Source organism: Macaca fascicularis, chromosome 1, assembly GCF_037993035.2.
Source record: "Macaca fascicularis isolate 582-1 chromosome 1, T2T-MFA8v1.1".
Taxonomy (NCBI): Eukaryota; Metazoa; Chordata; class Mammalia; order Primates; family Cercopithecidae; genus Macaca; species Macaca fascicularis.
In genome coordinates, this window is record NC_088375.1 from 1,264,376 (window position 1) to 1,281,820 (window position 17,445).

At 41.1% G+C, this 17,445-nt stretch overlaps 1 protein-coding gene across 1 annotated transcript; it reads left to right on the top strand.

Annotated features, from left to right (window-relative positions):
* Positions 1-341: 341 nt before the first annotated feature.
* LOC102140409 (olfactory receptor 11L1) lies at positions 342-2,256 on the top strand. Its single transcript, XM_015457266.3, has one exon. It carries the CDS (start codon positions 950-952, stop codon positions 1,892-1,894), a length of 945 nt encoding a protein of 314 aa, XP_015312752.3. The 5' UTR covers positions 342-949; the 3' UTR covers positions 1,895-2,256.
* The last annotated feature ends 15,189 nt before the right edge of the window (positions 2,257-17,445 follow it).

The window sequence follows — 17,445 nt, forward strand, 5'->3', positions numbered from 1 at the left end:
TATTGTTTGAGGGTAGAATATTACATTTTCCCAAGATGGCGTAGGAGACGTGCTGTGTCTGGCTTCTTTTTCAGACAAAGCCCACATATGACAAGGGAAAGGCATTTGCTTCCATATGTGCAAGACTTTTTTTTTTTTTTTTTTGAGACGGAGTCTCGCCCTGTCGCCCAGGCTGGAGTGCAGTGGCGTGATCTTGGCTCACTGCAACCTCCACCTCCCGGGTTCAAATGATTCTCCTGCCCCAGCCTCCCAAGTAGCTGGGATTACAGGCACGTGCCACTATGCCTACCTAATTTTTGTACTTTTAGTAGAGACAGGGTTTCACTATGTTGGTTAGGCCAGTCTCGAACTCTTGACCTTGCGATATGCCCGCCTCGGCCTTCCAAAGTGCTGGGATTACAGGTGTGAGCCACTGCGCCCGGCCCTGCAGGATTTTTTTTTTTTTAAGTTTTGTTGTTATTGTCAGTTTTTTGAGTTTTTGTCCAGCTTTATTGAGGTGTAGTCGATAAATATTATTGTATACTATATATTTAAAGTGTACAGTGTTGTTCTGATGGAGGTACTCATTGTGAAATAATCATCACAATCAATCCAAGTAACATAGTCACCGCCTCAGGTTTTCTTTTTTGTATGGTGAGAACACTGAAGGTCTACTAATCAGAGTCCTCTTTTGCCTGTCTTTGGATAGGAGACTTCACAATTTCAGAGAACCCAGATAAATGAAACTTGCTGAGTCTCCTTACAAGATCTAACATTCACATTCAGCTTAGGATTTCAAAATGTGTTCTTAGAAAAGAGATGTGGAATTATGCACTTATCCTTCTAAAAAGCTGTGCATACAGCTCTAAACTATTTAAAAATTAATCTCTGAAGTGCCAAACATCAATAGTGATACATTTGCGCCTTGCATCCTGTGCTTTTCCAAAATGTTTTTCATCCCCCACAGGCAATGGAGCCCCAAAATACCTCCACTGTGACTAACTTTCAGCTGTTAGGATTCCAGAACCTTCTTGAATGGCAGACCCTGCTCTTTGTCATTTTCCTGCTCATCTACTGCCTGACCATTACAGGGAATGTCATCATCGTTACTGTGGTGAGCCAGGACCAGCGACTGCACTCCCCTATGTACATGTTCCTCCAGCATCTCTCCTTTCTGGAGGTCTGGTACACATCCACCACTGTGCCCCTTCTCCTAGCCAACCTGCTGTCCTGGGGCCAAGCCATCTCCTTCTCCGCCTGCATGGCACAGCTCTACTTCTTTGTGTTCCTCAGCGCTACCGAGTGCTTTTTCCTGGCCGTGATGGCCTATGACCGTTACCTGGCCATCTGCAGCCCGCTCCGCTACCCTTTCCTCATGCATCGTGAGCTCTGCACCAGGTTGGTGGCGGTCTCCTGGTGGACAGGGATTGGCACAGGCTTTCTGCCTTCCCTGATGATTTCCAGGTTGGACTTCTGTGGGCCCAATGAGATTAACCATTTCTTCTGTGACCTCCCCCCACTCATGCAGCTCTCCTGTTCCAGTGTTTATATCACCGAGGTGACCATCTTCATCCTGTCAATTGCCGTGCTGTGCATTTGTTTTTTTCTGACACTGGGGTCCTATGTTTTCATCGTGTCCTCCGTATTGAGAATCCCTTCCACCTCTGGCCGGAGAAAGACATTTTCCACATGTGGCTCCCACCTGGCTGTTGTCACTATCTACTACGGGACCATGATCTCCATGTATGTGCACCCCAATCCCCACCTGTTGCCTGAAGTCAACAAGATCATTTCTGTCTTCTACACTGTGGTCACACCACTGCTGAACCCAGTTATCTACAGCTTGAGGAACAAAGACTTCAAAGAAGCTGTTAGAAAGGTCATGAGAAGGAAATGTGGTATCTATGGAGTATGAGCAAAAGGAAGTTCCTTTATTAGGTGAGGAAAATTGCACAGAACATGCAGCGGATTAAATTCGGGGTTAAGCGAATGGTAGAGTCAGACCTTTAAACCTGAAGCTCCTTGTCAGAACTGCACTGAATGCCGTAAGCCACAAAACAGCAGCTTTTTGAGGGTTCCTCGCCAGCAACTGGTCAGAAGATAAATTGCCTCCACCAAACCATTTTGAGGTCAGTTTTGTCCTAGACACTTTCTAACATCTTGTTAGGAAAATCTGATTGAATTCCAGTGGATGGTGATTACACACACATTACTTTCACATTCTACAATAAGATTTCTCTTTTGTTTATATAACCTTATATATAGAAAGACCTGCATCTTTTAAGTACTATCAGTAGACTGGCCTTGTGGACCTAAAACCTGGTGGGTGCCATTGGTGCTTATTAAATAGCATCACACACAAAAAAAAGACATTTAAAATGTTTGTTGACCTACATTATCTTCTAATGACAAGAAAAAAGTACGGATTTTTGAAGTGCCAAATATTCATCTACAAGACCTTAGATGTTTTAGTGTTTTTTTGTTTAATGAAATTGTGGGAAGGAAGGGAGGGAGGGAGGGAGGGAGGGAGGGGAAGATCCTCAGTATTCTGTGCTACTGTGAGTCCTGAGAGTCAGAGGCTGTCACTAAAATGCTTAAATCACTTTTTTTTTTCTTAAGACAGAGTCTCACTCTGTCGCCCAGGCTGGAGTGCAATGGCGCGATTTCTGCTCACTGCAACCTCCGCCTCCCAGGTTCAAGCGATTCTCCTGCCTCAGCCTCCTGAGTAGCTGGGAATACAGGCATGTACCACCATACCCAGCTAATTTCTGTATTTTTAGTAGAGATGGGGTTTCACCCTGTTGGTCAGGCAGGTCTTGAACTCCTGACCTCATGATCCATCTACCTCTGCCTCCCAAAGTGCTGGGATTACAGGGGTGAGTCTCTGTGCCCGGTCTCTTAAATCACTTTTACATTTTATTTTATTCAGCCAGTCTAGAAGATCTCTACAAATCCTGCCCACTGTTCGATTCATTAATTTGACAAATATTTTTAATCTCATGATTCATGCCATGTCCTGTGCCACAGTCTGAATTTCCTGGAAACACAATGACATAGAAAGGACCAAGCAAGCCAGCCATGGTGGCTCATGCCTGTAATCCCAGCACTTTGGGAGGCCGAGGTGGGCGGATCATCTGAGGTCAGGAGTTCGAGACCAGCCTGGCCAACATGGAAAAACCCCGTCTCTACTAAAAATATAAAATTAGCTGGGCGTGGTGGTGCATTCCTGTTATCCCAGTTACCAGGGAGGCTGAGGCAGGAGAATCACTTGAACCCAGTAGGCGGAGATTGCGGTGAGCCGAGATCATGCCATTGTACTCCAGCCTAGGCAACAAGAATGAAACTCCGTCTCAAAGAAAAAAAAAGAAAGAAAGAAAGATAAAAGAAAGGACCAAACAAGACTTTACCTTAATAGAACTTCCAATGCAGAAGGGAGGGGAAAAATGTAACAAATCATAAAGCAATGATTGATTTATTTCTACTTGTGATGATCACTATGAAATAATAAAGTAAGGCCGGGTGCGGTGTTTTGGTGACAAGGTCAATAGTTCTTATTTAGAGAACTGTAGAGAGAGCGTTCTCTACATAGAGAGTGTAGGTCAGGATTTAAAGAAAATGGCAAAGGCATTCCATACTCATCTTGCAAAGTGAGATTGACAGCTAACTGAGGACAGAGAGGTGGATTTGGGAGCAAAAATGAAGGCTTAGTTGAAATAGGGTATGATTGATTTATTGTAATACTGGCTTGCCTGTGTACTTTTTTTTTCATTTTTTTGAGACGGAGTCTCACTCTGTTGCCCAGGCTGGAGTGCAGTGGCTGACCGCAACCTCCGCCTCCTGGGTTCATTCTCCCTGCCTTAGCCTCCCTAGTAGCTGGGACTATTAGCCTGCTCCTGGCTATCTTTTTTGTTTTTGTAGAGATGGAGTTTCACTATGTTGCCCGGTCTGGTCTTGAACTCCTGCGCTCAAGCAATCCTCCTGCTTTAGCCTCCCAAAGGGCTAGGATTACAGTCATGAGCCACCATGCTCGGCTGCTATTTCTGTATTTTTATTTTGCGTCCTCCTTTTAATTAAAGTTCTTTTTTTGATATTTACATGTAGATGCGTAACTTTGATTTCTTTTGTTTTCACTGCTGTACAAAACTCCATTCTAAGAATATAAAAAGTATATTTATCCATTTCAATTAGTTTGCTTTCTCCTTTTAAAAAATAATTTACTTTTATTGTTGTGATATTGCAAAATATATATTTGGTCTTTGTCCTGTCTCCTCGTATGTAGACTCTTAAAATCCTAGGAATTTCCAAAGTAATAAGTGTATTTTTGTACACTAATGAGTTGACTGGTGGCTGGCAGCCCCTTTGTAGCTTGAGTATGTGGGCTGGTCCCCAGAGAGACCAAGGCAGAATTAGAGAATAGCCTAGTTGAGCTTTCAGGTGAGTTCAGCAGCAGCCAACCAACCGCAACTGCAAGAAAGAGAACTGCAGAAGAGAGCTTTTATAGCGCCCGTCAACCCACAGAACCATGAGAAATAATGTTATTTAAAATTACTAAACAAATAATAATAATAAACACATATTAAACAATAAATAATGCCTTACGTTTTGGAATGGCTTACTATTCAGCAAGAGATAGCTAGTATAGCTTACTATTCTAGCTATACTCTTACTATAGCTAGAACGAGTACTAAATATTGCACAATACTGAATAAGTATAAGTTTAGTTGTGTAATACACTTCTATATTTTAAAGTCATTGACATTTCTGGACAGAGTGTAAAATTGAGGACCGATTAAATGGTTCCCAAGAGAAGTTGTCTGTTGTATCTCAACAACACCATCTACCAATGGGAGCTGTATTTTGTTTTTGGAAAATACACATTTTAATGTTCAGTTTAAAAACTATGCTAACAATTGTTTAGAAAGGCATATACTATTTTGAAAAAAAAAATGGAGAGAACCAGAAAAGTGTAAACTTTGAGGTTCTAATCATATTTATATACTATTTAACCCATAAATCCAAAGTCTGATGGCAAATATGTTTATGTAACACTGATATTTGGATAAATAAGTTAAACTAAAAGTTTTCTTTTTAAATAATAGGCTTTCTAATTGGTGTGATGTTGAGATGGCTGCAGTGAATGGGCTCAACACCATAATAATATTTTCTCTTTAATACTTCTAACTTTAGAACATTAAGTGGCAATCAAAAGAGTCTAAAACTGGGTTACACAGCAGTAATAAAATTAGAACGACACTTATTTTGTAGCAGCAGGATTGGAATTCTTGCTGTTGGGGTTGGCGGTAGCAAACTCAACTACGGGTGGCTTCTGCTTCATGCTTAGGTGGTGTGTTGGAACATTTCCTGTTCAGAACTTTCTATTTTAACAATTCCTGACTGGAGCTGTTTAAAATAGCAACAAACCTCTCTGATTTTTATAATTTGTTCACGTTTCTACTTTTTAGACTGTGGCTTTCCTGTAGACAGAAATTGTATTTTATACGTCCTTTTCTTCAGCAGCTGTGTGCCTGGCACCTAGTTGAATTGCTAGGTTTGTTGAATATGTAAAGTAAACTTATACCAGAAATACACTATTAAATTTATCATTTTACTCAGAAAATATATAGCTAAGTAAATGATTCCTTTGACTCATTTATTCAACAAACATTTATTAACTGACTACATATTAAGTGCTATGAGCTAGGAATATGGCAGTAAACAAATCTTACCTTGTCTCAAACTTCAGCAGATCCAGGAGTCTCTAGAAGTTTAATTCTTGCTCAATCAGCAATTCCTTTTCACTGAAGACTTCTCAAGAAGGTTGGAGAAGGCAAGAGTGTGTGAACCCAGCAGATGTTTGTGATGTTTGTGATGCACCTACTGTGTGCCGAAGCTGTAGTGTCACAGGATCTGCCTAGGTCTCCTAGGAAAGGTGAATACTAGGATATTATTTTAAGCAACAAATAATGTCAAGTATGCCAAGTGATGCAGAGGGAAAGCGCTGGGTCCCAAGAGTATAACGGGCACTGAGCCTAGCGTGAGGTCCAGGCGTCTCTGGCATGTTGCCCTCCCAGGCTGTGGTTGTCCCTCCTTGTTGCTCCAGCTGGCTTCTTCAGTTACATCTGCTTCTCTGCATTTCCCCATTTTATAGAGTGAAGGATGCAGTTCTCTCTGGACAGGAATAGGCAACTGTACACCTGTTCTGCTGTGCTTGATGCTCTGCATTGATGCACGCTGGGCCCAGGTTTCCCTGGTGGCCTGCTTGGGCCATTTTTGTCATCTGGGATTACTGAATTGTGTGATAGCTCTAGTTTTAATTTTTTGAGGAAGCTTTGTACTGTGTTCCATAGTGACTACACCAATTTGCCTGGCCACGAACAGTGTACAAAGGGATGTTTTTTCCTTCATTATCTCACCAACATTTATCTATTGATTTTGTTTTGTTTTAATAGCAATCCTATGAAGTGTGAAGTGATAGTTCATTGTGGTTTTGTTGTTTATTTTTCTGATGATTTGTGACACTGAGCAGCTTTTCATACACCTTTTGGCCATTTGAATGTCTTCTTTTGAGAAATGTCTGTTCAGCACCTTTACCCATTTTTAATTGACTTGTTTTTGTGCTGTCGGGTTGTTCAAGTTCCTTACATATTTTGAGTTGTAACCCCTTATCAGATGTGTGATTTTCAAGTATTTTCTCCCATTCCTAGGTCATCTATTCACTCTGTAGATTGTTTCCTTTCCTGAACAGATGCTTTTCAGTTTTGCAATCCCATTCCTGGATTTTTGCTTTTGTTATCTGTGCTTTTGGAAACATATCCAAAAGATCTTTGCCAACTCCCCATTTTTAATTGCATCATTAGCATTTTTCTTTTCCCTTTTTTTTTTTAAAGCAGAGTGTCACTCTGTCACCCAAGCTGGAGTACAGTGGCACCATCTCGGCTCACTACAACCTCTGCCTCCCGGGTTCAAGTGATCCTCCTGCCTCAGCCTCCAGAGTAGCTGGGATTACAGGCGCCTGCCACCATGCCCAGCTAATTTTTGTATTTTTAGTAGAGACAGGGTTTCCCCATGTTGGCCAGGTTTGTCTCAAACTCCTGACCTCAGGTGATCCACCCGCCTCAGCCTCCCAAAGTGCTGAGATTACAGGTGTGAGCCACTGCATCTGGCCTCCTTTTTGTTGTTGTTGTTTTAAGAGACAGTATCTCACTGTGTCACTCAGGATGGAGTGGCACAAACACTGCTCACTGAAGTCTTGACCTCCTGGGCTCAAGCAACCCTCCTACTTCAGCCTCCTGAATAGCTGGGAATATAGGCATGTGCCACCACACCTGGTTAATTTTAATTTTTATTTTTTAAGAGACAGGGTCTCACTGTGCTGCCCAGGCTGATCTCAAATTCCTGGGCTCAAGCGATCCTCCCAGCTCAGTCTCCCAAAGTGCTAAGATTACAGGTGTGAACCACTGTGCCACACCATTTTTTGTTTTGTTTTGTTTTGTTTTGCTATTGAGTTATAGAAGTTTCTCATGTATTTTGGATATTAGCCCCTATCAGTTATGTGGTTTGCAAATATTTTCTCCCATTCTAGTTTGTGTTTTTAGTCTGTTGATTATTTTCTTTGCTGTAGAGATATTTTCTGTTATTTTTTTCAGTTTAAAAACTCGAGCATGTTTAAATGCTGATGAGTAAGGGCAAGTAGACAGCAAGGCACTAGAGAGAGAGAAATATAGTTAATATTCCAGCAAGGACCTTGAAAACAGGGAGAGGATTATCCAAGAATACCCATGAATAAAGAGGGGCTCCTGCTTTCCAGGTGTGATGTAGGTGCAGACACATGCATTTGCAGGTGATTGGAAAGAACGGAAATGAGAAGAAATCCTTAGCTTTGGTTCATTCCATACATTCATTTTCCTGTGAATCAGGAAGTAAAGTCAATCATTGGGAATAATAGAGGAGATAAGAGAGGGAGTTTGTACACAGTGATGAATAGTTAGAATTTCTCTTAGGGGATACTTTAGAGACAACAGAAGCATCCAGAAAGTTGTAGAATATACTGACAGCCAAGCAGGAATAAGAGACCATGCATGTGGGTGGTCATTCTTTCCTCTTGTGTGATTTTTCTCCAGTGTTAGTAACCCAGGTGCAGGAGTCAAGACTTCTAATGCTCAAGTGCAGTCTAGAGCAATATCATGAGTTGGGAAGATATCCAATTTCTGTCTATAAAAGTGCATATACGGTGGCAGATTACACACGATAAAATCTGGAAGAGTATAGGTCTGAGGGTGCTTGTTGAACCAGTACAGCTGCCAAGAGAGTCAAGAGTGTGGTGGGTGACACTGAGTCACACACAAAATATCTGTTTACCATTTGGACGTATACACTCAGTCTGGGCACCACAGAGTTCCATAGCTCTATCTACATGTCTTTCACCTTGTCAGATTTGGGGGCACAAAAATCTTTCTTCAACTTCTGTTCAGAATGAAGGAAAGAGAAATCTTCTCATTCTTATAGAGCACTGGTGTGAAAATTAAAATGAATTGCGGTCAATTGCACACAGTAGTGTTTGTACTTTCTATCTTAACAAGAAGCACATTTAATGAGCTCTGACTTCTCAGAAGGCACATGGACCTGTGGCAATGATGAGGAGATACTTATGGAGCTTCGTGGGCCACACACATGTACACACGCGTGTGTCCCTCTCTCCCCGCCTCCAGCCGCAGGCACACGTGCATCAGGGTGAGGTTTGTTGAAGAATAAGAGGAGGCAGTCTTGGGAAAGTTTTAAATAGAGAGGCTTTTCTAAGTTACAAAGCTGTCATGTGTGATTATGACTGAAATTACTGGCATTAATGGAACATTGAGGCACTCAATGCTTTTTGTTTTCTGTTTCCCTACAGTTACTTTTTTTTCATTTTTATTATTTTTTGGATTGGAAGGCCTACACTTTTTAACTTTTTTTCTTTTTTTTAAATCATTTCAACTTTTATGTTAGGTTCAAGGGGCACGCGTGCAGGTTTGTTACATGGGTACATTGTGTGATGCTGAGGTTTGGGCTCCAATTGGTCCTGTCACCCACATACTGAGCATAGTACTCCATAGTCAGTTTTTCAATTTTTGTCCCTCTCCTTCCCTCTCTTCTCCAGTAGTCCCTAGTGTCTATTGTTGCTATTTTTGTATCTGCATGTACCCACGGTTTAGCTCCCACTTATGGGTGAAAACATGCGGTATTTGATTTTTCTCTTCCTGTGTTAATTTTGCCTAGAATTATGGCCTCCAACTGCACCCATGTTGCTGCAAAATACATGACTTTGTTCTTTTTTATGACTGTGTAGTATTCCATGGTATATATGCACCACATTTTTTAAATCTAATCCAACATTGATGGGTACCTCATGTCTTTGCTATTGTGAATAGTGCTGCAGTGGACACATGAGTGCATGTGTCTTTTTGGTACAACAATTTATTTTATTTTGGGTATATACACAGTAATGGGATTGATGGGTCAAATGGTAGTTCAGCTTGTAGTAGTTTGAGAAATCTTCCAACTGCTTTCCACAGTGGCTGAATTAATTTATGTTTCCACCAAGAGTGTATAAGTGTTCCATTTTCTCCACAGCCTTGCCAGCATCTGTTGCTTTTTGAATTATGAATGATAGACATTCTGACTGGTGTAAGATGGTATCTCATTGTGGTTTTGATTTGCATTTCTCTGATAATTAATGATGTTGAGCATTTTTCCATATGCTTTTAAATTTTATTTATTTATTTATTTATTCATTCATTCATTCATTTATTTTGAGACAGGGTCTCCTTCTGTCACCCAGGCTGGAGTGCAGTGGTGAGACCTTGGCTCACTGTGACCTCGGCCTCCCAGCGTCAAGCAATCCTCCTACCTCAGCCTCCTAAGTAGCTGAGACTGCAGGCACATGCCACCACATTCAGCTAATTTCTTAAATTTTGTAGAGAAGAGGTCTCACTTTATTGCACAGGCTGGTCTCAAACTCCTGGGCTGAAGCAATCCTCCTGCCTCGACCTCCCAAAGTGCTGGGATCACAGACATGAGCCACTGCACCCTGCCTCATATGTTTTGTGGCTGCCTGTATGTTTTCTTTTGTGAAGTGTCTTTTTTTCTTTGCATTTTTAATGGGGTTATTTGTTTTTTTTTTCTTGTTGATTGTTTAAGTTTCTTATAGATTCTGGATATTAGACCTTTGTTGGATGCATAGTTTGCGAATACTTTCCCCCATTCTGTGGGCTGTTTACTCTGTTGATAGTTTCTTTTGCTGGAGACACTGAATGTTGACAAAGATTATGATATTTGAGTGGCACAAGGCCTTTTAAAACTGGTCTGCAGATAACAAACTATTATAATCTACAACTGTAAATAATTTCAAGATAAAGAATGTGCTTTGGCAGTCAAAAGGAATGCTCCTTTGGTGGCTTGGCTCCAGTGAAATACATCAAGGCAACAACAAGCCATTTTTTTATTTTTTTTTAACCCTAAAGGGAGGTTTACTGAAAAAAGCATATGAGCAGAACAGCAACAGAGTGCCCACAATTCTTCGAGCTCTCACGGAGAATGTGGTGGGGCCAGCACTGTGGATGCAGACTGGAAGGTACTGCACGAGTGGGATCTGTAACCCACACTGTTGGGAATATTTACTAGGAAACTCTGGCAAGGAGGTGGGCAAGAACACCTGTAAACTACCTGACAAGGGAGATTCTGGGTGACAAAATGGTAGTTATGTCTAGTGGTCTTGTCTCGTTTTGAAGAGCTAGCTCCCTTCCAAGCTACCTCATGGAGGCAGATGACAGCCACCAGGGCCATTAACTGGCAAAATTTGTGTTTCATCCCCTGTGACACTCCAAGATGCTGAAAGTTCAGTAAGACGCACAATTCAAGTGCACTAAACTGTCTCAGTCATTTCCCTTTTCAAGTAGCAATGTCAAGATTGTAGCTCAGCACTAGGCAACACAAGCCCCCAAACATGGAAGTCTAGTAGGGTGGGCACCTTCCGCTTTCCATCACAAACTAGGGCTAAAAACACTGAGCGTACCCTCTTAATGGACACAGATACACCCTCAAAGGGTCTAAACTGAAGTTTCCAGTTACGTACTCTTGTAAAACAAATGATTTCAAATATTAGTGTCTCAAAACAGTAACAACCATTCTGTTGTCTCTCACAGTTTCTCTGATCATTATTGGGGAAGGCCTTGGCTGCCTGTTCCTGACTCGAGGTCTCTCCTGTGGTTGCTGTCAGATAATGGCTGGAGGCTGAGCAGTTGGGGCTGGCTGGATACCTCTGTCCTCCTGTAATCTCAGGGCCTGTCCAGGTGGTCTCTTCACCTGGGCTAGTTTGGGCTTCTTCATAGCATGATGACGTTGGAGCATTTTGATTGCTTACATAAACCACTCTTGATTTTACTTCTTCAAGCCTGTTATAAAAATTGCAAAGACTAGGAAACTGCCCCGCAAATATTAGTATATATTCTAGAACACTGAAATGTTTTGGCGCATGCTCCTTGCACACCTTGTCTTTCCCGTGGTACATCTTGTCTCTTATGGAATGACTCCACAGGGCTTAGTGTGTTTACATCTGTAATACCGTTCCAACCCATCCCTTCTCCATTCTTACCTCCTGTGACACTCAGCCTTTCATTATTTCTACTGAGCCATGGTTGTAGTCTGTTAAGTCAGACAGAATGATTCCAGCTATGTTACAAAGAACAGCCAAATAAAGACGAGGGAAAGATGAAAAATGTTTAGTATGTTTGTCAGGGAAAGTTGCCATGGTACGTTAATGTAGGCTGTCAACATCACCTGCAGCATTGGCATTGCTGGAATTCCTTTGATTTTTCCCATGGTCACATGTTTTTACTTCTCGTGAATATTGTGTCATCACAATTCATTACCAAGAGGCAGGAAAAGGTCAATGTTGCCTTAAATCTCTTCTCAACAATGCAGGAAACTTTCCAGAGAAAATATTCTCCTTTTGTACTTTTTACCACAAGGTCTTCTCAAGGCCATTCTTGATTGAACCAGTCCCTGAAAAGGTAAATGGAATCAGCCTGATTGACTTGGATTCATTAGCGTTTTCCAGTTGGGACTTGGTAAGGCTCAGAATCCATGTACACAACCAGCGTGGCCGATGAGAAGCAGCTAGAAGTCCATCTGCACGAAGAAGGGACACTCAAGGTGTCTACTCAAAATGTGACTTGCATCATCCTCACCAACTCAATTCCTTACACCGCCAAGCAGTTAGAAATATTTGGAATACAATCCTTCAATAACTCATTATTGCTTAATAGCTTATGTCTCAGCTATATTAAATTTCAGTAAGGAAAAAACCTGCGGCTGGGCGCTGTGGCTCATGCCTGTAATCTTAGGACTTTGAGAGGCTGAAAATGGCACATCACCTGAGGTCGGGAGTTCGACACCAGCCTGACCAACATGGAAAAACCCCATCTCTACTAAAACTACAAAAGCAGCCAGGCGAGGTGGTACATGCCTATAATCCTAGTTACTCAGGAGGTTGAGGCATGAGAATCGCTTGAACCTAGAAGGCAGAAGTTGCGTTGAGCTGAGATCATGCCATTGCACTCCAGCCTGGGAAACAAGAGCGAAACTCCATCTCAAAAATAAATAAATAAATAAACAAATCTGAGCTTCTTACTCATTCATAGTATCCTGGGACATTGTTCTTGGTCATTTACTGTAGTGAGTTTGAGGAGTCTTGCTGACAATCAGAGAAAAAGATCTAATCAGGAAGTAATAGTAACACAAACTAGCTTTATTTGGGCACTGCTCTGACAGGTTTGAATGCTAGGAAAGACCTTCAAGCATGAGACCTTCCAAAGGCTCAGATACAGGGGCTACTACCCCAAAAGGAAGGAGGGAATGCGAACTCCAGTGGAGAGGGAAATTGGGAGGGAGCTTACATGTCTAGCTGATGCCACTCAGCAACAGGATGAGGACGAGGAGCCTGCAGGTCAGAGAGCTGGGAGGGGTGGTGGAGCTTGAAACCTTTACGGATACAGGGTTTATCTTGCCTATGACTAGCAGATGTTGTAGGAAGTTTCATGGAATTTGTAAAAGTCAGGTTCTAAACAGCTAAAAATCTGCTTACTTAGACTATATTGAAAACAATTGAGTGTGCAAAAATTTGAGTTTGGCGCGATTGGAGGGCTTTTTGAGTTAACAGTTACCAGTCTGAAGTAGAGAAGAAGTAAACAACATAGGGTCAATAGAGGGAGGACATCTTTGGCTTGTTTATATATAAAATGCTTACCAACACATTCATCTTTCTCTAACCATTAATTTTAAGGTCCATTCAACTCTGGGCCTGATGACTGGCTACTCATTTCTGCTTCATCCTGAAATGACAAAGAAGTTAGATTCGATTCCTGAAATCCTCTACTTTTCTCAGTAACTACTTTCTTTTTATTTTTCTTTTCTTTTTTTTTTTTTTGTTAGGGGGCGGTGTGGGTGGACCAAGTTTCGCTCTTGTTGCCCAGGCTGGAGTGCAGTGGCGCGATCTCGGCTCACTGCAACCTCCATCTCCCAGGTTCAAGCGATTCTCCTGCCTCAGCCTCCCAAGTAGCTGGAATTACAGGCGCCCACCACCACGCCCGGCTAATTTTGTATTTTTAGTAGAGACGTGGTTTCTCCATATTAGTAAGTCTGGTCTTGAACTCCTGACCTCAAGTGATCCGCCCGCCTCGGCCTCCCAAAGTGCTAGGATTATAGGCATGAGCCGCCGCACCCGGCCTTTGTTTTTTTCGAAATGGAACCTCACTCTGTCTCCCAGGCTGGAATGCAGTGGTGTCATCTCTGCTCACTGCAACCTCCACCTCCCAGGCTCAAGGGGTTCTCCTGCCTCAGCCTCCTGAGTAGCTGGGATTACAGGTGCCCGCCCACCATGCCCAGCTAATTTTTTGTACCTTTAGTAGAGACAAGGTTTCACTATGTTGGCCAGGCTGGTTTTGAACTCTTGATCTCAAATGATCCACCCGCCTGGGCCTCCCAAAGTGCTGGGATTACAGGCGTGAGCCACTGGGTCTGGCCAGTATCTATTTTCAATGCCACTTTTTGTTGGAATGAAAAAAGAACTTGAGTGGTCTGATATTCTGATTATTTTGCCATTTAAGAGAAAGTTGATTTTTATGTAACTTTAAGGAAAACTTTATTCAAAAAATCCCTTTGTTCCTCAGACTAGAGATGACAGAGTTCAGTGTACAGAGCACAGCACACAGCACACAGAGGGAATGTGCTAGAGAGTCTCACACAGAGCACCTGAGGTTCATATTTAGAAGAAGGGAGCTTCACGATAAACAGATGTCATACAAGAATTGAGGATAACACTAGATTCCCAAAGGGAGAGAACAGCAGCTATGTCCCCCTTCCTCCAACCCGTAAGCCCTGAAGTCACCACCTTCACACAGAGCCTTGGGGTCACGATGACCTCATGGTGCAGAGGGGAGCAGATGGCTGCGTAGTGATCACAGGACATTATCAAAAGTGGGAACCATTCTTCAGACTTCTCACTAAGACTTCTGTGCAAAGCAGTCGAGGAAAGTAATGGAATTATTTTACAACAGGAAAAGAAAGAAGGAAAATAGGCACATGTGTGGGTTAACAATTGCCAAATTAGAAATGGTCTGTGTGTTGCAGAAGTGTTCTATGAATAAACATCTGCATGTCCCATATTGTATATCATCTGCTCCATTTCTCTTGCTACATGCAGTGAGATGCATGTATCATAAACTAATTTTATTTTCTTTGCAACTTTTATTTTAGGTTCAGGGGACACATGGACATTTTTGTCCCATGAGTAATAGCGTGTCCCGGGGGTTTGGTGTGCAGACAATTTTGTCACCCAGGAAATCAGCATAGTACTTGATAGGTAGCTTTTCAATGCTTACCCTCCTTCCACCCTCCACCCTCAGGTCGGCCCTGGTGTCTACTGTGTCCATGTGTAGTCAATGATAGTCTAATTTTTATCCAACAAATTTAACATTGGTTTCTTTCACATGATATCAATATTGATTTCTGTCATCGCATCAAAATTAGAGTCTTGCCCAATGTCATTATGTAAAGGTAAAGTATTTTATTTTAATGTATTTTATAATGTATTTTTTTCATGTTAAATACATTATATTTGTTGCACCTTAGGTAATTATTTAACTTATTAATATGCAACCTCTTTGACATTTTTCCCCTGAAAATTTTCTATTAAAAAGTTGTAGTTAAAGATAATGAAAAAATATAATCAAACCAACATATTCTTAATATCTGTCTGGCACTCTGACTTGATGTTCAGACTTATTTTTGAGATGCAAACTTACCTCAGATTCTTTTAGGGTGTTAGTTTTATGTTTTTTTGGTTTTGTATTTTTTGAAACTAGATGTTGCTGAGTCGCCCAGATCACAGCTCACAGCAGCCTCAATGTGCCGGGCTCAAACGATTCTCCCACCTCAGTCTCCAGAGATGCTGGGATTACAGGCATGTGCCACCACACCTGGCTAATTTTTGTATTTTTGTAGAGAGAAAGTTCACCATGTTGCCCAGGCTGGTCTGGAACTCCTGAGCTATAAGCTCACCTCAGCCTCCTAAAGTGCTTGGATACAGGTGTGATCCACTGTGCCCTGCCCTAAGGTTTTATTTTAAACAAAAATATAATTTCTTTATTACATAGATCCTGAGATACACAGAGTCTGTAGGAGAGAGTAACTGGAATACTAAGTCAGTAAAAGGCATTAATTTATAATTGGTAAGTTTGGATATATGCATACATTTGTGACTCTATGCAACATAACAATTAACATCGATATGATATCTTGTTTGGAAATAAATAGCTTTTACATAACTAAAGAAGCATTTCCACTTTATTATTAGATTAAATAATAAGCATTATTATAATTAATATTGGGATAATAATGTCAAGCGTTATTCACTGCATATATTTATACCTCTATATTTGGAAGTGGTATGGAATGGTTAAAGAATGTGTAAACATTTCCCAGATGAGAAGTGGCAGAGCAAGTATGTAGGAATGATTTACCATTGTAAAAATTTGGGAAGAAAGCTTAGCATTTCATAACCATCCTCAGTACAGATGTTTAGGTTGTGCTGCTGATTGAGAATATATGCCTTTCAGAGGGATTCTAAGTTGGAGAAAAGCTGGTGCTTTTAGATCACACTTTCTTTACATTCTGTAACATTTAATAAGATAAATGATTTTGATGAGAGAATAACATTCAAGAGGAAAGATGTCCCATTATATGTCTGAGGGAAAAGTGTTAGCAACTTTATATCAAATAAAACAAAAGGAAATTTAGAGTAATGTCAGGAAAACGAGGAAAAATAAAAGAGGAGGTAAGAAATAAGAGACTACGATGAACAATTATTTGCCAAAAAATTGGATTATATAGAAGAAATGGATAAATTCCAGGAAACATACAATCTAACTAGACTAAACCATGAAGAAATACATCTGAGCCAGGCATGGTGACACACAGCTGTAGTCCCAGCTACTTGGGAGGCTGAGGTGGGAGGATAGCTTGAGCCCAGAAATTTGAGGCTGTAGTGAGCTACTATCTCACCACTATACTTCAGTCTGGGTGACAGAGTGAGACCTCATCTCTAAAAAAATAAAAATATAAGGCATAGAAAATTTGAAGAAACTGATAACTAGTAAGGTGTTCGAATTGGTAATCAAAAACCTTGGAATGAAGAAAAGCCCAGGACTTAACGAATTCACTGCTGAATTCTACCTAACATTTAAAGGAGAGCTAACAACAATTTTTCTCAAACTGTTCAAAAAAGTGGAAAATGTGGCTAAATGTGGTGACTCACAGCAATAATCCCTGCACTTTGGGAGGCAAAAGTGGGAGGATCACTTGAGGCCAGAAGTTTGAGACTCCTCTGACCAACATAGTGAGACCCTGTCTCTACAATAATAATAATAATTAATTAGCCAGGTGTAGTGCATGACTGTGGTCCTAGGTTCTCAGAAGGCTGACTTAGGAGAATTGCTTGAGCCCAGGAGCTTCAACCTGGGAGGCGGAGCTTGCAGAGAGCAGAGATCGCACCACTGCACTCCAGCCTGGGCCACAGAGCAAGACTCTGTCTCAAAAAAAAAAAAAAAAAAAAAAAAAAGGAAAGAAAAAGAAAAAAAGAAAAGATATAGTACTGAAAACAGAATCATGCTGGTAAAAACAGACATGGTGTTTAATGAAACAAATTAGATACTCTGCAAATAAATCGATATATGTGTTCTTCCACAAAGGTGACCAAAAGGCACATTGAAGAACAGTCTCTTCAGTAAATGGTATTGGGGTAACTGCCTATCCACATGCAGAACAATGAAATTGGACCCTCATCTTACACCATTAACAACAATATAATCAAAATGGATTTTATATATATAATATATAATATACAACAAATATATATGTATAATATATAATATA

Coding starts and splice junctions, on each gene's coding strand:
- LOC102140409 (XM_015457266.3), top strand. CDS start 950: ATGGAGCCCCAAAATACCTCCACTGTGACTAACTTTCAGCTGTTAGGA.